This window comes from Lethenteron reissneri, chromosome 30 (genome assembly GCF_015708825.2).
Source record: "Lethenteron reissneri isolate LAM-NWPU_2019-01 chromosome 30, ASM1570882v1, whole genome shotgun sequence".
Lineage (NCBI taxonomy): Eukaryota > Metazoa > Chordata > Hyperoartia > Petromyzontiformes > Petromyzontidae > Lethenteron > Lethenteron reissneri.
In genome coordinates this window covers 13,477,327-13,500,579 of record NC_083808.1, presented here as the reverse complement: position 1 = coordinate 13,500,579, position 23,253 = coordinate 13,477,327, and the positions used below count along the sequence as shown (strand labels likewise).

Genomic DNA, 23,253 nt, shown 5'->3' with positions numbered 1-23,253 from the left:
CGACGTGTGTACCGTAACAGACTCTAACACATGTCTAGTCTAATAAACTCATCTGCATACAAGAAATATAGGTATGGTAAGTACTGCAGTGGAAAGTATGTTGAACATCTTTCGCACCATATGCAGCCAATCGTGCTAATCCTATGTGCGGGGAATGTATCGGGCGCGTAAGCACGCTTACCTGGTGGCACCTTTTTCTCGGTGTGGTGTTGAGGTCCGCTGCTGCTGGTGAAGTTCATCCATGGCCAGTGAATTTAGAACACTGGTTGTACTGTGCTGTTTAGAGGCCCAACGTTGACCCTTCTGCATCGAACCCTCGGTGCTGCTGCTTAACACCTGGACTGTCACCGGCAGGCCTGCCTGCTATAGAACATCAGGAGTTGTGCTCGGCACGAAGTAGTCTCGACTGGCTCTGGAAGGGACTTTATTCCTTGTGTTTGATTTCAGCTGTTTACTTGTGTCCCATATAAAAAAATTGGCCACAGTCTATTTGCAGACTGCCACATAATTGATTTGCACATTACGTGGGAATGATAAATGTATTTGCACTGGCGTAGATTTTCAGGTATGAATACATAAGTAGTGTTGGAGATGCGGCCGCTGATAGATTCCACGTCTCTCTGTCGTTAATTGACGTATTGGTGTCAGGCACCATAAAAAGGGACTTGTCATCCGCACGGCATGGCATTTACTCAGGCACGGGGTTATACGGCGTAGCAGAGGGTGTGCATGTCTTTATAACTTTGTTTTCTGTGTTTTTATGTATATATTTTGTGCAAATTGCAGTTGCTTGACAAAGAATAAACATATCATGAATGCAGTATGATGTATATCATACATTGCACAACTGCAATACATTGCATGACTGCAATGTATGACATACATATCACCTCTGATTAGCACGGTTGATTACGTACGGTGCAAAAGACGTCCAAAATACATACAACTGTGAGTACATGTCTAACAACGAGTCATGTTGCTATGTTACAATGAAATATACTCGGATCAGACGAGTTACCCTTTTCAGGCTGACCAAGGAGTTGCCTAAGAACACAGCCAAAGAGCGACCCACCCATGTCACCGTGCAACAGCACTGCTTGCTCCTGCAGTGAACCAGGCTGAAGTGCACCTTGTCTAGACAAGAATCGACCACACGCGTGGTGAGCTAAACTGTGGGTCCTCTCGCCTCTTTAAATACTTCTGGCCAGCGTGGAAGAGCAGGTCCAACGCCCCTATATATGGTCGGCTCTTTTGAACTCCCTCTAGGTGGAGGCCCTCCCTTCCGCCAGCATTGGAGAGAAATAAATTGCTGGGCTGCACCTCTACATTTCACCTTTATCCTGCTAGATTTGTCCCCGCCACAGAAATGTGGATATTCTATCATTGGCTCAGGGCTGTAAACAGTTGATTGGCACCGCCTCAATGCTCGTTTGAGCAGGAAATTACTTTGACTTGAGTGAGTGGGTAAATGTCCATGTACAGGATACAGTGTTACACTTGTCACCACTGAGTCAACATTTTCAGCTCATCTGTTAATCCCATTCATAGTGCAGGGCACAAACATATGATGGGGACTGGACATTGTAGTGAATGTTTTCAGATGACCAACGAAAAAATTGAGAGGAAGTGTGGAAAGGCTGTTAAAAGAAACAAAATTAAACATTTCACTAATAGCCACTCCAAATTGTTAACAATGTAACGAATGTTATTGCACAAAAAAATACCCCCCACTCTTTGATCCGTGGTACTTTGGACCCTGCTTCGTGAGCTGGTTGCTGGTATGTCTCGAGGAGGTGTAAAACTCTGCATTGGTTGAACTGCACCGACATTTGGACTTCATTGCATGTCTGGGCTATAGCAGCAAAATCCCTCCTTTCACGCGTTGCTTAGTACCCTGAGAATTCCATGTGTAGGACTCGTACTCGGATTGTCTTTCTCGTCCCGTTTATTTGCTCAAGGTCCACACCTTCTCCTCATCACCCCTCCGTGGCCACCCTTTCGCTCCGCCACGCCATCCGCCATCAACACGCTTTATGTCCCTCTGTTCTCTCACCAGTTCTCCCAGGGTCCGTCGCTCCGCTGCTACCCTGCTTCGTATCTTCCCTGATGCACTGCTACCACTGCTACCACTCACTCTGTCTCCTCTATCCGTTGCTACCGTGCTTGATCTATCTCTCTCTCCTGCTACCGTACTCTGCCTTATCTCTCTCCACTGTTACTCTTATCGTATCTCTTTCCTCCTGCCCTCTGCTATTCCGGGCACCGTCACTCCAACTCTTCTCCAGCTCTAACAAGACTCCAGCTTTCCCAAGACTCTAACCAAGACTCCTATCGTATCTCCCTACTTACTCCTGCTCTCTTTCCCAGCACCATCACTCCAGCTCCCCATCACTCCAGCTCCCACCAAGGTTCCAGCTTCCACCAAGACTATCCCAAAAGCTGCCGTCTCTCTGTTGCGCTATCCTTTTATATCCACCCCAATTAGTCCCTATTAATTATCTCACCCCCCGATTACCCCTCGGCCCCCAGGCCTCCAGCCTCACGTGACTTTGTTATTGCCGCCAGAGCGGCGCCACTCATTTAGCACTTATCCTCTAAACCAATCACCGGCCTGTGTCCCCGGTTGCCCTTAACACCTGTTACGCCACTTAACGCTTCTCCTCTCACGCCTCAGCAACAACAACCTCGTCCTCAAATACCTCCACTGTCCACTTGCTTGTCTGCCTAGCAACAGACCCACAGAGCGCGTGGCGCGTGTATTTCAGGTCCTACACATGCAACGGCCCCAACTTCCTGTTTTTAAATGGCACCTGGTAAATAAAAACATTTAATAATTCTAGATAAGTTTGTTTCAAAGTTAAAAAACTTAAAAGTTAAACAAACTCAATAGCTTTAAGCATGTTAAAACATTTGTAATTAATTTAAGTTTTTAAAATATTATTTTGAATCAATTCAGATATTACGCACTGGCCCACGGAAGCGGATATCATAGAGCTACTTATGGCATCCCTTCAAGTGACCACTGGTTCACACAGTAGGTGGCAGCACTTTCCCACTCGCGCTGCCGTAAAGCGTGGGCATATTGCCGTGCCCATGATGATGATGAGAGCGATTGTGAAGATGGTAAAGGATGTTGTTGGTTGTCTTGCCAATGTTTTGCGTTCTCAGGTCACATGCTACCTATACGCAGCGCTCTGATTCAGTAGCACTTCTTAATTCCATTGGCACTTAACTCAAAGCTTTCGTGACTGCAGGAATTCATATTCTTGGGTCTTTCAGTCAAGATACGTAGATTTGTTCACTATCTACGTGACTTTACCGAAAGACCCAAGAATATCCATTGGCACTGTGGGAGTTGTTTCATACCGATTTGAGGCACACTATCCAGTCAATACTCACGGTGATGGATGATGAATAATATGATAATGGCTGACGATGGATGAAAATTATGATGTCGGAAGATGAATATAGAAATGTGATAAATGTTCCATGTATGTATTGAATAGCTAATTGCATATAGCAGACCTTTCTGAAAACAGACCTTACCGTTACATGTTTCTGTGGATGAGGAGTTTTTTCGTGGTGTTTGATAAGATGGAAGGTCCCTGTTACCCAGGTATTATATTACCTATGACAACGCTTCCCTGTGCTTTATCACAGATAACAGGCCGTCCCTTAATTGGTGATTCAATGCAACCAAATGTAAGCTAAAGCATTGTTGACAGGAGTAATTTCTATTTAAATGAATTTATCTCACAATATGGAATCACACTTTGGCTCAATATTGTAAATTTTTGGTTATACTTGTTTAATTTATCTTATTTAAAGTGTTTAGACAGCATGCCTGTCACTATGATGGGCAATGAGGAAGATCTAGTGGTATCTACAGTGCACAGCCCTGCACAAAAACATCACTCGTGACACCCTACGGGCGTTAGTTTTGGCACCTGTGCTTGTGTGTGACATTGGTGAACACAGCAAGGAAAGAGCTGCATAGGTTTTCAACCAGATGCTTAAATATGTGGACCACCCGAGACAAATAAAGAGTAATTTGAGAGAGGGAGGCTGTGGCTCATTATATCTCGCGAAGGATCGCTTCGCTGTACAAAATAGTTCCACGATTCAGTTAGCAAGTGCTCGTTCGCAGGTCGATGGTTCGTCAGTGTGATATTCGTAAGTCGAGGACTGCCTGCACCTGGTGCCGTGTGTAAACATTTCCACTGGGGAGTCAAAGGTGTTATGCTGGCAACCCACTCCCTCGTGTACCTTGCTGATGCTGGCCTCCATAGGCACTGCTCACTCACAGCACTTGTCCCAACAGTCTGTTAAGGCGATGCGGGAGATTGTTGTTGTGTGTTCGTGCGCGCGAGTGCCCCCGCGTGTGTGTGTGTGCAATTGCAGGTAAGTGAAAATATGACGGATTTTTTCTCTCCGCTGTTGCTTTATTTTGTTTTATTTACGATACAGTATTTTTAACAGTGTTTCATGAAAATTTAATTTTTTTTTTGAATTGTGATTTTAACAATGCTTCCATGTTTTTTAACCGTAATGCATTTCATAACACTGGCCGTATTGGGATTTAAATACAGTACATTACTGTGTTCCGAGTTACGAACCATTCAAACTTACGAACGTGTGTCAGGAACGGAACTCGTTCATAAGTCGATGACTGCCGTATATGAATACATCTTAAATTGAGTCCATGTCGTAGGTCTCTTCTTCCTTCTGCTCGAGGCTTGTGCGTGTGTGCAGGTGGCGTGCGTCGCACACACACTCAGTCGGAGACGAGGTAATCGCAGGAGGCACCGTCCTCCCCTTTTATTGTTGTTGAGTTCACTCCACCAACTCCGGCCCCCTCTCTTGCGACCACACTGCCGTACATTCAGGCCTAGACACGACCCTGCTTGTGTTGCACCGATGGCGTCGACCGAGACAGCCAACTATTGTCCAGCCGTGCAATGCCCGGGCGAAGGCGGCAGCGACGAAGGGGGTGTCTTGCCTCACGGCAGATGGGGAGCGTACGTTAACAGGAAGTTCCTGTTTTTTTATGCTAATGTTGGTCACGTGACCAGGAAGTGACGATGTTAGATTTCCACTGTACCACGCGGGCTTCAGCCATTACTCAGATAAGTCAAGATGGCGGCACGCATCGCATCTCAGTGAGACCACAGCCGCACTTATCCATTGTGGGAGCTTAAGAAGCATTATCTGTAAGTTGTTTATATTCCTCTAATATTGGAAATGCTGTTGTAATGTTGGAATGACCGTTATAGCAATGTAAATGCCTTTTTGGTGCCATTAAGTTATTGTAGTAAATACGAGGCCTAGTTAGTAACGAAGCCTGTGACTTTCCTTATTGTGGATGTTACTTGTGATTTAGTAGGTCGAGTCAGACTTGTGCCTATGTTGCGATCCTGAGAGTGATGACGAAGTATCTCATCCACAGTTCAGTGTTAAGTGTAATGCTGTACATTTGGGGTGCAGTGGGATGAATACACTGTGCCTGTATGCAACGCATCAGCTTGTGCCTTTGTCTAGTTGTTCAGGGGTAATGTGGGGGCCTGGTCCTTCCAGGATCTATTGTTATCTGAGACAATGTTCTGATGCTGTGGTGTTCATTGTGTGGGTGTTTCCGAATTATAACAGATGCTGTATCTGTGTTTTCTCACCAGTGTTACCTGTTACAATCAATAAATGACGATCGGAGTTGGACGGTCATCCTGGCTTCGAGGGTTTATTGAACACATGGTTGTCTACTCGACTAGCGGTGCAACGCAGCGCACAGCGAGGCCGAGATAGGGGGCAACAACGACAGCGGCGACGAGACGAGTCCACTCTTATAACCGGCAGCCTGGAGCTCCCGCTCTCTGCTGCTTATTCCCCTGCCTGCCTTTTCGAACCCACCAGAGGGTTCCAGGGGCTTCCCCACGAGGTCTACCGTGACCCTTTACCCAGTTCCTCCGCCCTGCCGGCACATCCGCGTATATGCTCAACGGCATGTGCGCCAAGTGCTCACCTGCAGTTGCAGCTGTTGTACAACAGTTAATGCTATGTCACTACATCACCCCCCACCCCTCCATTAAAGAAAGAGCCGTCCTGGCTGTAAATATAGCAGCAGCAACTGGTAGGCAGGCAGGGCAACTCCCTTAACTCGAGGAACATCAACGAAAAAATAAAGAAAATACTTCCCCAAAATCCCATTACAACCGCGGCGTCCCCCACAATCAACAGCACATCTCACGACTTTCTGGTGCCCCCCCCCCCCCGATAACAAACCAACACTCACCCCAATGCAACGTTCCCGATCTCTCGAATCGACAAACTCTGCTGCACGGCACCCCCACCGCGAATCGGCAACTCTCCCACAGGCCCCCCATCCGCGAATAGGTGACACCCACACACAACGCAGCACCCCCCACAACTGACACAACTCAATTTCCCTTTAACCCAGGCCCTTAGCCCCAACACCCCCTCACCCTCAGATCCCCTCTTAGTGCAAGGGAAAGTCTCCCCATCTCGGGACGTGATCCGGTCCACAGCGCCGGTCACCCCCATCTCAGCAGGGTCCTGCAGCTCCGGACCCTAGAGGGCCAAGAGACGATGGAGACGGAGTCCTCGGCTCAAAGTAGCATCATTTTGGGTTTATATACTTGTGACAACATGTTCTGGATTCAAAGAATAATGACAGCAGACTCGTGTCTGAGATCAGCCATGTTCAGAGACAATGACATCATGCAATCCGATGACATCAAGCTGCAACACAATGACACAATACACAAGTACTGCAGGACATTCTGGATTTGAAGCTTTCGTGACTTCAAGGATTCATATTCTTAGGTTTCTCGGTAAAGTCACGTAGGTAAAAATTTAAATTAATAAAAGTAAAATAAAAAATAAAATTAAAATCACGACGTTTCGGAGGCAACACAAGCTTCCGTCTTCAGGTGGAACCGTCACAGCACGATTGCTGTATTAGCAATCTTCCTCCGAAACGTCGTGATTTTTTATTTTATTTTTTATTTTACTTTATTAATTTTAATTTTTTACCTACGTGACTTTACCGAAAAACCTAAGAATACTGCAGGAACGTTTTCATATGCTGAATAAGTGAGGAAAAGATGCAGAATTGAGGATGAACATGGAAAAGACAAAGACGATGGTGTTCGGAAGGGCAGATATTTGGAAATAAGTAATACTAGAAAGCAGAAAGAGTGTGAATGTAAAGGAATTTGGGAAGTCGACTGACATGGGCCAGTGACTGCACGAAAGACATAAGAGCAAGGATCGCAAAGGCAACGTACTAATGACAGAATTCAATAACATGTAGAGAAGCAAGCAAATCAGCTACAAGACCAAACTGAACATCGTAAGAACATGTGTGTTCAGTACAACGTTGTATGGCTGCAGGACTTTTACATTGAAAAAGACTGACAGAAATATTAGCATTCAAAATGTATTATTATATAAGGATCCTGCATCTAAACTAGATCCAAAGAGTGACCAAAGTTGAAAGTCAGATAAAGGTTGCACATAGAAGAAGACCTGATGAAAGCAGTGATGAGAAGGAAACTGACACTATTTGTACACATGTAGGATGGACAACAACAGAGACATTAAAAGTGTGTTATTCGGGAAAAATGGAAGTAGCCGGCAAAAGAAGACCTAAAAAAGAATGGCTTGATGATATATGATATTGATTCCAGAAAAATGTACACTTCTTGAGCATATTGGCACAAGCTAAAGGAAAATGAAAATAAATGACGAAAGGTGCAGTGGAGACCTACTGGCTATCAGCCCATGAATCATGATGAACACCTGTATTATTGCCGGTAAAGCCTATATTTTCATCCCAAAGATATATCTGTTCAACCTAAGCACTGAATGCTTTGAAATTTGCATTCCCTTTGTAATGGTCGGCTTTTGGCGTTCTCTGGCCTATCATTGGTGAGACACAGCCATAAAGGTTTCTGGTGTCACCAATCAGTTACAAAGATAATGCATACATTATTATGTTGCAATACGTGTGTATTTGGTGTTTGAACATCATAACACTTATACTCTTACGTTGGACCACGTTTTTGTATGCCCACTGTACCCAAAGGCTCAGTTTTGGCTCTGGCCTTTTCTTGCTACTTTTTCGCATGAGGCTTCGATTCCATTTCCACGATCTCCAGCTTCGGAACCATTAGGCGTCGTTGGAGCCTGCAATGTAAACACGAAATAGTGTCTATGTCAACCTATTCATTTCTACGTAAGCCTATTGATCTCTGATTATACGGTGCGAAAGCTTATGTATCTCTATCTAATCCTAAGGATATATGTAAGCTTATGGATCTATTTATATTAAACTAAACATATGACTCTTGTGATCACGTCTTGCTTCCCAGCATTCATTCATCATCCCACTCGTCTCTTTATGTACCTTTTTAGTTTTTATCAGTGGTGAAAGCCACGAGTTGTGTGTGTGTGCGGGTTTAATCAAAGACAGGCTCACAGCCATCAACACCAGTAACGATTATATTATCTGAGCCAGTCCTGGGTCACCCGTAGGTTGACTCACCCTCAAATGAGTGTCATACCTTGTGCGATATGTAAAACATTGTCAAAAGAGAGACAAAGGCGGTCGTGTTGGTAACGATTATTTGAACCAGTCCTGGGTCTCCCCTAGATCGACTCAGACATAAATGTGTACCTGGTGCAACATGTAAATATCGCCAAACGGGAGACAAAGGCGGCCAAGCAGACTTGATGCCTTGTGATGTTTAAACATCTTAACGCCTGTTTTATTGCCAGAAGGGGTAAAACCTATTCTATCTATATATATAAAAGAGACATTTGTGAATATGTGTGTCTGTTCGAAATGTTTAGCATTCTTCCCAACATGCAACAAACTTGAAATTTGGCATGTGGGTAGCTTCCAGACTGTACACAAGCAAAAAGTATAAAAATAGACATTTGTATTTTGGTGGGGGGCGCAATAATGTATATATTTTGCACGGAAAGTGAGCAGTGACGTCACATCTGTGACATCTGTGACGTCACATCTGTGATGTCACCCGCATGCGGAAACATTACGTAGTGTGCCTGCTGACGTCACGCACCCCCCCAACCCTCCGCGTAGGTCGTGTATTAATCCAAGACAAGAATCCAAGTCTCGGGCGAAGCCGGGTAGTAAAGCTAGATTAATAATAAATAAAGAGCGCAAAACAACGTCATTACATTTTATGAACAATAAATAATATAAACACCAAATAATGTCCAACTTTAACAATGCAACAAAGCAATGTCAAATGCCACTTTCACATTTAATCAACTTTACCGTATAAAATTACGAATACAAATATTGTATTTCATCAGGCTTAATAATCACATTGCCATTACTCATTGATGCTTGGCTTTTCCGAACATTACATGATACGATTTGCAGTATGCATGCTGCTCTCAGCAAATGTAGGTTTAAATTCCAAATGTTTTACTTGCACCACAAGTCTACACTGCATCACGCCACTGCAGTAGTCACTACTCTACTAGTGTACTATAGTTATAATGTAGTACACTACAGTCAGACAGCATTTTTTAAATTAGCAGCATTAAATACTGGTGTGACACACGTTTATCTGTGTTCCACCTTAGGGCATGTGTACATTGGATGCAATTCTGGCCTCCATATGTGCTCGCTAATAGCGCTTGGCCCAATAGGGGGGATCTTTGTATGCCCTGTGTAGACCTTTCGATGTTCCTCTGCTTATCTTTCGTGACATAAACTGTAAAACAGACCTTGGAATTTGGAACAGCCACAGATTAGCTTTCATTTTGACTGGGTCAACTGATATTTGCTGTTGATAGTCCACTCCAGTTTTTTATTCTACAAGTCATCATTTGAGGGATCTTCAGGATATTGGAATGCGAGAGTGTAGCTCCCTCGCTTGGGGAAGTAATTGGAGGCAAACTTGACACTCCAAATGAGTGCGATGATGAGGAGTACTGCAGCCAGCAGGGACAGGAAAATTACCAAGCTTTTGTTACTCTGCGCGCACACACCAACAAGAGAAAAACACATTTCTTATCATATATCACAGTCACACCATGGACATACATATGGATTAACAGATACACATAGACATTGTAAGAGTGAGATGTATAATGCCGCCACGGTATATGGGTAAAACAAATAGATAATGCATTCAAAGGAGCGTTACATGGACTCAATTTAAGATGAATTCATTTATGTATTGTATTCAGTGAAAATATATGAAGAGTAAGGTTATCTTCCAGGTTTTCTCGAGGCACTCATTGATGCAAAATGCACTTTAAAAAATATTGCAAGGTGCAGTCAATGTTTTGTCAACAATGGAAGATATTGAGGAATGACTGCGAGCAGGTTTTGGCTCCAGTTCCTAAAGAAGCCACCAGCTCAAGGAGCAAAACATCAGACATCATGCCAAACAACTTGTGGTACGACCCGAGAACATATAACGTAACTATTTTCATGCACAGGATAATTTGGGAATACATTTTTTAAATTCAATTTGAATTCCTATCTCGTCAAAATACAAATGACAACTTCCTGTAGGGAACCCTTTAGAGCAGTGGTTCTTAACCTTGGGTACACGCACCCCCTTGGAGGTACGAGATGCTCTTTCTGGGGGTGCGAGACATGGACATATTTTTTAAAAGTAAATCACCGAAAACCAAATTAAGTTCGGACAGATAAGTACAACTACTTTATTTCATCAAACCTATGTATTTCTTAACATTATAAAAAAACGTTTACGATTGAGAACTAAAGGGGTGCAAGGCTGCAGTAAAGGTGAAGAACCATTGCTTTAGAGGGAATGTAAAATGGCCCTTACTGTAGCTGTGAACTGGTAGGAGGTAACACTGGTGGGCTTTGGCTGGGCACAGTCTATGCCAACAACATCAGAACTAGGGCAATGACATGGGCCAGCAGTAGCCGAGTGGTTAGCGCATTCAAAAAGAGTCCGTCATTGTGTGCTTGCGTCTCGGTCCAATTTTCAAAATTTGAAAAATGACCCAAAAATAACACACATAGCAAGATCACTCCCTACTGGCGGACTATATCCATCTCTGAAACGTAACGCCTCTGTGAAAGCCACGCACTATAATAATGACACGAATACTAAATTTACTCAATTATAATACTTAAAATTATAAGAACACTTCTTGTGCGCCTTGCAGATTCAGACATTCCAAGTCAGCCAGCTCCCGTTCACAGGGCCCCTGGGCTCACTATTCACGCTCTCCTCTCCCCCTCAAGGTGATGCAGTACGAATCACCTACGGCTGAGGATGCAGCCTCATTGCAAAGACAGTGGTGTCCCAGTAGGCAGCGTCATGGAGCAGAGTCGTGGGAACGTGGCCCTCAAGGCTGAATGCTCAGCTGACAGTGACCGTGGTCAGCCAGTGTGCCTGTGATGTCATAATGTGGCTGTGATGTCATGACGTTGCTAGCTCTGCCTCCTAATCAGCCGGGCAGGAACGCTGTTGAGTGCTGGAGGCCACGATAGACGAAGGCATTTTATGGCAATTATTTGCTCGAAATTGACATTTAGTCTAAGCAGCCATGGCTACTTGATAATTGCCATGGCACAAATGCGTCAACCGTCGGGATATTAAAGGAGCTAGGTTGGCACATGCACAGGAAAATAATTAAACAGAGTGCTCTTCTGGAATATTTTCTAAGCTAAATGTATATACAGATATATGAAAATTGTAATTGAATGTGTAAAACATCGAATACAAATTAACTGAAACTAAACTCATAGGAATACCAAACCTAAGGTGAAGCGAATAGCCTGCATTCCAGCCCAAGCCTAAAAACTGCACTCTAACTGCAAAGTACCTTGTAAACAATATATGAAGAACAAGAAAATATTGCTTGACAATGCGAAGATGGGCCGCATTGTAACACATATATATATAAATCTTTCCGCTAACATATAAAAGGAAATTATAACAAAAATGTTTTAATGAAGCTATATGTTCTATATGTTTAGTTTGGAAAAATCAGTTAAGGGTGCAAAGGTTTAACTGTTGGTAAGTCAGTAGTATGGTGGCGAGTCTTTTGGTAAAATGTTACAAAGTTATTTGTGTATTTGAACTTCTTTCGCACCGCACATAGCCAACCCTAGTAATCGGAGGTGCTAATGTGTATTTATGAACATTCATTGGTGTTCAGAGCACAAAACCTCGGGTAATCATGTGACCACACTGATTTGATTGGAAGTCACTATCCTAGTTGCCATGACACTTGAGGAGCAACGATTGGAAGATGGTGTGGTAACGATTGTCTGTGATGAATGCCAGTGATCCCTGCCACGTAATATTTCCTGAATGTTTTGTGGCCCAAAGCTATACCGGTGGCTCTAGTTGCTGAACCTAAATAAGCCATTGGATGCTTTTATTTAATTTTGGTGACGTGCTTTTACAGTTACATTTTGGCGAGATACATTTGAGAATTGTGCCTGCAATATGGCATTTACTGTAAATAATAAATAATTTAAACAAACAGTGGACAGTGATCGTGCATCTGTAGAAATCATCATTATTTACCAAAATACTTCCCGGTGTCAGTCCATCATCACTCTTTGGGTTACGGTGAATAGTGAATGTCTGGTGAGTGGTGGTGGGTGTGTGGTAAATGTCAATGTGATAGGTATCATTTGAGTGATTTAAGGTTAGTGGTAAGTTTCTGGCGGATGAGGGTCTGGTGACAATGGTGACAATGGCTGGTGAGTACGAATTGTGTTTCTGTTGAGTGGCATCGAGTGTTGATTGCCTGGTGAGTGGGCAGAGTGGTGCATGTTCAGTATCCGGATAAATCAATGAGGGGATAACACATTCATTTGGTAGTTGAAATACGCTGCTGTAGCAATTTGCCTCATACAGGCATCAGCATTTTTTTTTCCTTTCCAAAAATTGGATTAAAGAGGAAAATTATTAGAAATTCTTAAACACGTAAAGACGATGAACAGCAATGTGTGGATTTGATATAATCACAATGTGTGGGGGCTCACTTACTGTTAATTCAGTGGGGATTATATGAGGATGATACAACTGGGTTGTAGAATGTGCCCGGGTTGTAAGATGTAGCTGGGTTGTAGGATGAGGCAGAGCTTTAGGATGAGGCAGAGCTTTAGGATGTAGCCAAGTTGTAGGATGAGGCTGAGTTGTAGGATGAGGCTGGGTTGGAGGTTGTGGCCAGGTTGTAGGATGAGGCTGGGTTGTAGGATAAGGCAGAGCTTTAGAATGAGGCTGGGTTGGAGGTTGTGGCCAGGTTGTAGGATGAGGCTGGGTTGTAGGATATGACCGGGTTGTAGGATGAGGTTGGGTTGTAGGATGAGGCTGGGTTGTAGGATGAGGCTGGGTTGAAGGATGAGGCTGAGTTGTAGGATGTGACTGGGTTGTAGGATGAGGTTGAGTTGTAGGATGAGGCCGAGTTGTAGAATGTGGCCGGGTTGTCGAATGAAGCTGGGTTGTCGAATGTGGCTGGGTAGTAGGATGAAGCTGGGTTGTAGGATGTGGCTGGGTAGTAGGATGAGGCTGGTTTGTAGGATGAGGTTGGGTTGAAGGATGAGGCTGAATTGTAGAGGCTGCAGCAGAGGTTGGCTCTGGAACTGATAGTGAGAGGTTGTCTGTGAACCTCGCCACATTTCCTGCTGCGTCTTTCACAGCCAACGTCAGCCAAGGTGTGCAGCACGAAGATCTGCACACAACACACACAAAGACACACGAGTATATGCACTCTTTACTCGCACGCTGTCACAGCAGCACGCACTGTACTGTAGCCAGTATCCTCTAGCAATGTGCAACTAGGACAAGTTGCACAGGGCTCCCACTACTTTATGGGTCCCCAAAACTTGCTCGGTCTGTCTCTGTCTGTCTCTTTCTCTGTCCATTTACGCCCTGTCTCATTCTGTGTCCCTATCCATGTATTTATATTTCTCTGTTTTTGTCTGATTCTCTTCATGCTTTACTTTTGTATCTCTTTGTCTGCAATGCATTTTGCCATTGTTGGAAGAGAGTTGATCCGTTGCAGCAGAACCCCTTATAATGGCAGATATTCCACCACCGTGTGTTTTTTGTGGAACAAGGGTGTCGGAATATAACATGAAGAGTGAGGAATGGGTCGCCATGGAAACTCTTTGCACATGTGACCTTGCTTTGCGTCAGGCCCGAGCCCATGCCTAATTGAAACCAATCCACTATGCAGACTGGCGAATGAATGAATATAAGTGCACAAGTGAAAAAGGACGGTTCACGAATAGAAAAATGTGGAAGAAGCATCATTCCGCCTAAATAATTATAATAGACTTCCGCAGATAAGATAGTCGTGCAGCAGCAAATTTGTTGAGCAGCATGCAATGGATCGCCGGTCTAACTGAACGGTCAGGAGAAAATAAAATGTAAACCATATGTGGGCTTGGTCAGCTTCACTGTGTATCTGTGCCAGGTAGAATTTTAAATGGACCAGCCATGGAAGGGCACTTCTTTGACCATAGGACATGATAGATATGGACATGCAAACAATTATCCACTGCCTCTTTTTTTGCTGTCCAGCTAGTCTGCCCTAGGGCTGTGCCAGACCAATCTGGTATGGCTTAGAAGGAGCCAGCATTGCAAAAGCCGAGCCGTTCTTCCGACGTCACATGCATTGAAGGTGTGACGTAAGCATCACGCCTTCAGGTGTAGTTACACCAACATAATCAAATTTATTCAATCTCACCCCCGGCCAGCGCGAGATTCAGATACCTTGTGAGGCCAGCGGATCACGGTTCGGTTCTGACACGGCAAATAGCCCAGTGAAAAACCACGCTGTCAATCTGCATTCATCTTTGATTCGGCACGGTGGACTTGCACGGAACCGTGACAGCCCCAGGCTAGCATGGTTCGAATATGCCAGTGAAAGAGGGGCATACTTGCCTTCATTTAAAAGATCCACACGATACTATTTCCAATTTAAGCAAGTATAGCATTATGCCAATTGCATATTTATCTAAAAGATACATAAGCACATTTTACTTGTAATAAACGAGCAGCATGTCCCCCTGCTGGCTCGTTGTGAGCTGGCTCAGGGGATCTCCCCGCTCCACTGTTATGTTGAATGTGCCCGGTCGGTCGTCGTTCACTCCCAGTTGCAGCTGCCACGTGTGTTGCTCGCAACTGCCGAGGGTCGTGCACTGGCTTTCAACGCCCAGTTTCCAAAGGGTGGGTGACACCGTGTCTGGAGTCTGCACAGTCACACGCACACGTCACCATGTGTAGAGATGCACGCCCGCAAAGCAATACACCAGGAATCCGCACGTCGTCGCACAAATCCCAGAGTTCATGTAAAGGGATTCTTCCGCAGTGTAATGATTCGGTACGGTGGACTTGCACGGAAGTTGAACTAATCGCTAAGTTTCTAAAATCCTCCTGCGAACACACTCCAATATCAATCACGTATCTACACGTTGCATCGTTATTGTGCCTATCTATCAACATATTGCAAAGATGAATGCAGACTGACAAATGTGGAGGGAACTGACGGTTTTTTCCTTGACGATGACAGCGACAGAGAAGGCAAGCGTAGTGGAAGAGCCCCCTCCTGACTTGCTGATGGCCGTCACGTACACCGTGCTGCAAAGACACAGGCGGAGTCAACTGACAGCTCACTTTCTAGAGCTTCTCGCTGTGCGTTTCACATTCGACCGGAACTCGTCCAATCGTCAGTAAACGGGGGCACACTTGCAGGTCAGAGCACGTGTGGGTTAATGTGGGGGGGTAATGGTGCAGTGGTTAGCACACTCCGTTATGAACTCGGCGACCCAAGTTCAAAACCAGTGACGATTATCTGAACTTCATACACACACACGATTCTCGTTCACACCGAGAATCGTGTGTGTATAAAGCCAGTATTTATAATCCATACATTTTATGTGGTTGGTTCATGGAAACCCTGCAGGTTTGGTTTATAAATGAGAAAAACCTCGAAGCAATGGTGACCCAGAGGCATAAGTGTAGCTGGACATACTGGGGCAGTCACTCTTCCAAAACAATATCAATGTGGATGACGTGGCAGGTGACCGTTGTAATGAAACATAAACTTGGCTATTCACTCAAATCTACTAGCAATTTCGCCGATAACGTGTACAAAACTATACACAGTGCACTAAACTATATACAGTGTACTAAACCATATACAGTGTACTAAACCATATACAGTGTACTAAACCATATACAGTGTACTAAACTAAAGAGTGTACGAAACTATATACAGTGCACTAAACTATTTACAGTGTACCAAGCTATTAACAAGATACTTAACTATATATACTCGCCGTGTGATAGAGAAAACAGCACATCTCCACTCCGCGCTATCATGGACAGGCAGAATGGCTTCCTATGTTTAATACGGGCTTTACTTTCCATAGACACGATTCAGTAGCAATGGAAGGAAGACTTCCTCACCTCACCCCTTTATATAAACACAATTTTCACATCAAGAATGTTAAGTTTGGGGTCATTACCTTGAATGGCTCAATCAGGAAAGTGGGAATAACTGGGAAATTGGGTTATGAAAAGCATGAAATATATTCAGAAGATTTCAAATTTTGCAATGAGTCTTCAACTTAACTCGTGGCTAAAATCTGAGCAATTCAGCTGATGATGTGATTCGCTAACGACATGAAGTTCAACTTCACATGTTTTGATTTTCAGGCAACATTCTGGGAACTGCGCAAGTGGTGAAAAGGACGGTTAACGAATAGCAAAATGTGGATGAAGCATCATTCCGCCTAAATAATTATAATAGCCTTCCGCAGGTAGTCGTGCAGCAGCAAATTCGTTGAGCAGCAGTAAAAAATTGTTTTTAAACCATATGTGGGCTTGGTCAGCTTCGCTGTGTATCAGTGCCAGGTAGAATTGTAAATGGACCAGCCATGGAAGGGCTCTTCTTTGACCATAGTACATGATAGATATGGACATGCAAACAATTATTCACTGCCTCATTTTTTGCTGTCCAGCCCTAGGGCTGTGCCAGACCAACCTGGTATGGCTTAGAAGGAGCCAGCATGTTTATTTCCACTGCAAAAGCCGAGCCGTTCTGCCGACGTCACTTGCATTGAAGGTGTGACGTTAGTATCACGCGTTCAGGTGTAGTTACACCAACATAATCAAATGTATTCAATCCCACCCCCGGCCAGCGCCAGATTCAGATACCTTGTGAGGCCAGCGGATCACGGTTCAGTTCTGACACGGCAAATAGCCCAGTGAAAAACCACACTGACCGCGACAGCCCCGGGCTAGCATGGCTCGAATATGCCAGTGAAAGAGGGGCATACTTGCCTTAATTTAAATGATCCACACGATACTATTTTCCATTTAAGCAAGTATAGCATTATGCCAATTGCACATTTATCTAAAAGATACAGATGCAATTTTACTTGTAATAAACGAGCAGCATGTCTTCAACTTGACTCGTGGCTAAAATCTATGAGCAACTCAGCTGATGACGTGATTCGCTAACGATATCAAAGTTCAACTTCACATGTTTTGATTTTCAGGCAACATTCTGGGAACTGTGCTCGTTTTCCTCCAGGAAGGCACAAATCCCATCATGACCTGCAAGCATGTCATGTGATCAACCACATTGCATGTACTACGAGCTCAGCTTGTCCTCTTATAAGATATTTTATTCTGATTGACTTGCAGTGTCCGTCATCTGGCGAACCAATTATGTTCATCTTCAAATTAAGCAAATAAAAACCAAGTACAATATGGTGGCTGTTTGTCCTTTCATTACTTTTTGGCTTGAGACTATGAACTCAATTAATTTGAGAACTGGCACTTTGAACCCAATAACTCAATGGTGCCGACTCACTGTACTTTGACCCTGGACATTAACCATTTGAACCACTCAGCCACCTCTCACCCAAGCTTTCTCGTTAAGATTATATTCCTGAATTGTGTGATGCTGCAGCCTCCATTACTGCAATGCCGAAGAACCGCTACACAATTTCGCATCCTTTACCTGGCAAGGAATCTGGCATCAGCAGGCACTGAGACATTCAGTGCTATGGTCTGATTTTTGCCAGGCTCCAGCTTCACCACGATCGGGCGCAGCGTCTGAAGCCATCCCTGGTCGTCGCTTGCCGACACCAAGAAGGTGGCAGCTGCACCGTTGTTCTTCAGCACCACGAGGAGTGGGGAGGTATTGCCCGGCAAAATCATCACTGCGAAACACAAAAGACAAATATCCCTCGTGGAGCCTTTAACAGACTGTTGGCTCAAGTTCTGTTCGTGAGTAGCACCGATGAAGGAATGACACGGCACATGAGATGGGGTGGGTGGCTCACACTGTTCCCAGCCACCTTTGTCTCCCCAGTGCTAATCTGTACATACCACACTGGGTACTCATTTAAGGTTGCTTAGACCTAGGGAAGGCACGGGGCTGGTTTAAATATTTCCCGATATTAGTGGTCATGAGTGGGAATCAAAGTTTGGTCGCTGGGTTTGTAGCAGTGCGCTAACCTCGACACACAGGCATACACAGCAGTGCAGCACCGTTTCCTTATAATTAATTCCACCATTTATACTCTAATGCTGCCCATGGTGTCGTGGTCAGCGCACTGAATATCCAAATCAAAAAGTCGCGGGTTCGATTCCATCTCCTGGTGCAGAAGTATAAACAATGGGCAAGTTCTTAAATCATCACCTCCTCCCCACCTCTGCCCACGCAACAGTGTAAATGGCGACACCAGTTCGTCGATCGACAGTTCGCGTGTTATGGGGTATAGTGTGGGCACTTCTAACATGTCTGACCAGCATGGAAGAGTAGGCTAAATACCTTCTAGCGGGGCTCTCTAGAGCTCCATCCTGCGGAGCCCCTTACACCAGCTGCGGTGTGATAAAGAAATTGCAGGGCTGAACTTTTACATTGTAAAACTAATCCAAAAAAATCTCATTCTCCCCCTTATTAAAACACTGGGTTTAAAACAATGCCCCTGTTATTTGTTTTGTATTCCACTTGGAAAAAGATGCTGACCAACTCAATTTTCAAGAATCTTCTCGAGCCAGTCTATGTGGACAACATATAAATGCAGGAGTTGGCTGTGTCGGGTGGTGGCGGGTTTAACAACACATTGATATTTACACAATCTAACCAAAAAAACTATATTATGAATACTTTGTGTTTGCTGTACTTAGTTTATGTTACATATTTGTTGTTGGCATTGTTTTTGTTAGCTCTCAATACTTGCATACGTGTTGTACTTATCTGCATTTACTATAATTTACAACGGTTACGTTTCTCCTTGTTTTGAGCCAGGTCTTCCTTCAAAAAGACTTTCCAGCTCTGAATTCGTTTTAAACCACGTTAATGGAAAAAATGGAAATGTACGTAAGCGGATTTTTTTCTTTCATTTTTCAATGTTTTAAAAATGTTGTGTTTTTTTGGTCTATTTCCCTCAGAATCTACACATCAATGATTATTTGTGTAAATCATTAACTGTTCTATTTATTACGAAGTAAAAGCATTACTAAAACAGTGCTGCATGTGTATTTCCTAATTTACTCTTGCCATACGCCCACACTCTCTATGCCTGTCGTGTTTGTAGGGAAAAATCATGTAACTTTGTATTTTCATAATACATATACAAACACATGACATTGCCTTTGCATCGCATACACCAAAGGTAAATCCTGCCGGTGTACACGACGCAGATGTGTATGCGTGTGCAGACACAACGTCATGGGAAGGTGCGAGGGTTCGTTTGCTGTGGTTCTAGTGAATCTCACCGTCGCCCGGGTTGTCGAGGATGAGCTCAAAGCTCTCGATGCGTTTCAGCTTTGTTTGCAGCCGGCAGAATGTGACGTTTCCAGGCGATAGGCCACACACTGCCACCATGAACGGCTGGGGGACAGAAACACAACGGAACGGCGGTTACTGCCTAGAGTACACGGGTAGACCCATGGAAGAGTTACACTCGATTGCACGATCATGATCACCTGCCATGATCAACCTACTGTTGGATGAAGGACTCCCCAGGCTGCTGCCATCTATCACGATCCTGCGATGTAATAATAATGAACTAACACTGCCTCTATTTAGGACTGAAACAGGAAGACGTCTCAACAATTATGACTATCGCCTGATGAAGCTGGTTGTTGTAATCACCAGTGAAATGTCGTACTCGAATTGTACATGTTGTGGGTTTACTCTCCAACACACCAGTGTGCTTAAGTAGTAACTAATTGGCATGTTTTGTTTACGTGACAAACCTCACTAATTGGCTATGTCAGGCGGTGGCACGTTTAACGACACTTTTATATTTATACGATCCAACCCAAAAAAAACTTTGTTATTGATTTCAACGTTCCATTTCCCTGGTGGACGTCCTCTTGCTCCCACACTGTCACCATTCTTGACCATCGCCCATCGGCCCAGCAAACCGCGACACGTCCTACCCAAGCCCCACTTGCTTTCTTTAACGGTTTCAACGATGTCTCTAACCTGTGTATATTCTCCAATCAATACCCAGCAGCCATCGTGGTCAATAAAATGAGAATCATCACTTCATGGGAGGTCAGCACCAAGGGGGGCGCCATGGTGGCGAGATCTTAACACCTGTTTTGTTGCCAGAAAAAAGGGGAAAAACCTATTATCTTATCCTTTCTGTGTTCAAAACGTCACTTATTTCCATATTATTTTCCTTCTAGGGCAGCGTTATTGACAAATGTGTGGAGTTTCTGTTATTGGCGCTTTGGCTGTGTACCTCTGCCAATACAGTATCGCACAACAAACATTTATGATGTGTAAATATAGTCTGAAGTGTGCACAACACGCATTTTCTCTAAATCGTTTCTAGAAGGATTAATGGAGTAAAAACCGGTATAAGCCAACAAACAAATATATGCAATACTAGACACACATTATGAGAATAGGTTTTCCCCTTTTTTCTGGCAACAAAACTGAAACCTTTTCTACAAGGAATCATGTCTGCATTAACCACAATACTTGTGGTCAGAATGCAAACAAAAAACACTGATAATATATGCATTGTGCTGGAAACTGATTGGTCCACACCAGAGACAACTTTCTTTTGAGCCTCGTCTCAAACGGTGTTAGACCAGAGGATACCAAAAGGCGTAAAGCTGAAAGACAATGCACTATCAGAGTTATGAAAGCTCGGGGTGAGCATCTACATCATGGGACCTCCTTTGCCAGTACCAAAATATAAGAATAGGGTTTTCCCCTTTTTTCTGGCAACAAAACTGAAACATGTCTGCATTAACCACGATACTTGTGGTCAAAATGAAAACAAAAAACACTGATAATATATGCATTGTCCTTGAAACTGAGCTGTACGCCTTTTGGCGTCCTCTGGTCTAACACCAATTGAGACGAGTATCCAAAAAAGCTGTCTGGTGTGGACCAATCAGTTTCAAAGACAATGCATATATTATTAGAGTATGTTTTTTGTTTGCATTCTGACCACAATTATTGTGGTTAATGCAAACATGAATCCTTGTAAAAGGTTTCAGTTTGGTGTTTTAACATCCTAACACCACTTTTGTTGCCAGAACAAAGGGGAAACCCTATTCTCATATTTCGGTACTGGCAAAGGAGGTGTGGGGGTTGTTGTTGTGTTGTTATCCCTCTTCAGCTTCGTCAGCGATAGACAAATGAATATTTCGTAATCATTCCTAGCTTTGGCAAAAAATAAAACTTTCAACCTTCGACATTCTGCCATGTTCGGTTACCAGCATTTTGCCCGAGGATATCAAAAGTAGCATCTGACAGCCGAGGTTTCCTCCTCGGTCGTCCAGACTAGCATCACTCCTTTTTCATCTCAGAACATCTATATTTGAGTCTACATTTCTCTAATCTCACTATATCTCTATCCCTCGTCTATATCTCTTCTGTCATTGCATTCGGATTTTAATACATTGGGCAGCCCCAATAATAATTTATGCTCAGGGTCTGCAATGGACCAACACCATTGATGGCCCAGACCCAGCAGTGATGGATGGGAGCTCCTGCACAAACACCACCCAGGAGGAGCCCAGAGCTCTGAGCCACACCTCACCAGGATGAAACATAGCAACAGTAGGGACCTTGATAACCCGAAGCATGGGACTACAAAACAAACCTGGTCTTTGATCTGTACGCTCAACATTGGAAACATTTGTATCTTCCCCTCGCGCCTCTTACAGTGGGGTCACTGAAGTTGAGGGGAACGCCAAATTCGCCACTTGACTCCTCGTCTTGGGCCTGAAGCTCTACGATGGTCACACCGTCTGCGTTTTGCATCTGCACATTTGTCATCCTGTAGCCGGCTTCGAGACCCAGAGGCTTAACCCAGAGCAGGTATGACACACCTGCACACGCCGATACAGCATTGACATGCAAAAGGAAAATGCACAAATACACAAACGCACGCATCATTATGTACACACACAATATACAGTGAGGGAAAAAAGTATTTGATCCCCTGCTGATTTTGTACGTTTGCCCACTGACAAAGAAATGATCAGTCTATAATTTTAATGGTAGGTTTATTTGAACAGTGAGAGACAACAACAAAATCCAGAAACAACAACAAAATCCAGAAAAACGCATGTCAAAAATGTTATAAATTGATTAGCATTTTAATGAGGGAAATAAGAATTTGACCCCTCTGCAAAACATGACTTAGTACTTAGTGGAAAAAACCCTTGTTGGCAATCATAGAGGTCAGACGTTTCTTGTAGTTGGCCACCAGGTTTGCACACATCTCAGGAGGGATTTTGTCCCACTCCTCTTTGCAGATCTTCTCCAAGTCATTAAGGTTTCGAGGCTGACGTTTGGCAACTCGAACCTTCATCTCCCTCCACAGATTTTCTATGGGATTAAGGTCTAGAGACTGGTTAGGCCACTCCAGGACCTTAATGTGCTTCTTCTTGAGCCATTCCTTTGTTGCCTTGGCCGTGTGTTTTGGGTCATTGTCATGCTGGAATACCCATCCACGACCCATTTTCAATGCCCTGGCTGAGGGAAGGAGATTATCATCCAAGATTTGACGGTACTTGGCCCTGTCCATCGTCCCTTTGATGCGGTGAAGTTGTCATGTCCCCTTAGCAGAAAAACACCGCCAAAGCACAATGTTTCCACCTCCATGTTTGACGGTGGGGATGGTGTTCTTGGGGTCATAGGCAGCATTCCTTCTCCTCCTCCTCCAAACAGGGCGAGTTGAGTTGATGCCAAAGAGCTCCA

At 44.1% G+C, this 23,253-nt stretch overlaps 1 protein-coding gene across 3 annotated transcripts in view; it reads right to left on the bottom strand.

The window, feature by feature from the left end:
• Positions 1-7,617: 7,617 nt before the first annotated feature.
• The window catches only part of LOC133349543 (von Willebrand factor A domain-containing protein 7-like), a 30,234-nt gene continuing 14,598 nt past the window's right edge, over positions 7,618-23,253 (bottom strand). The window contains exons 12-19 of one of the 3 annotated variants that reach the window (XM_061563096.1): positions 22,213-22,379; positions 19,797-19,911; positions 18,031-18,232; positions 15,548-15,638; positions 15,042-15,250; positions 13,041-13,725; positions 10,013-10,027; positions 7,618-8,202 (exon numbers count right to left, since the gene is read on the bottom strand). In XM_061563096.1, the coding sequence (XP_061419080.1) occupies positions 8,104-8,202; positions 10,013-10,027; positions 13,041-13,725; positions 15,042-15,250; positions 15,548-15,638; positions 18,031-18,232; positions 19,797-19,911; positions 22,213-22,379 (1,583 nt within the window). In that variant the 3' untranslated portion in view covers positions 7,618-8,103. Of the gene's footprint in view, positions 8,203-9,286; positions 10,028-13,040; positions 13,726-15,041; positions 15,251-15,292; positions 15,639-18,030; positions 18,233-19,796; positions 19,912-22,212; positions 22,380-23,253 lie in introns of those variants that run through there. The other 2 variants (XM_061563093.1, XM_061563097.1) reach the window with 2 other exon arrangements.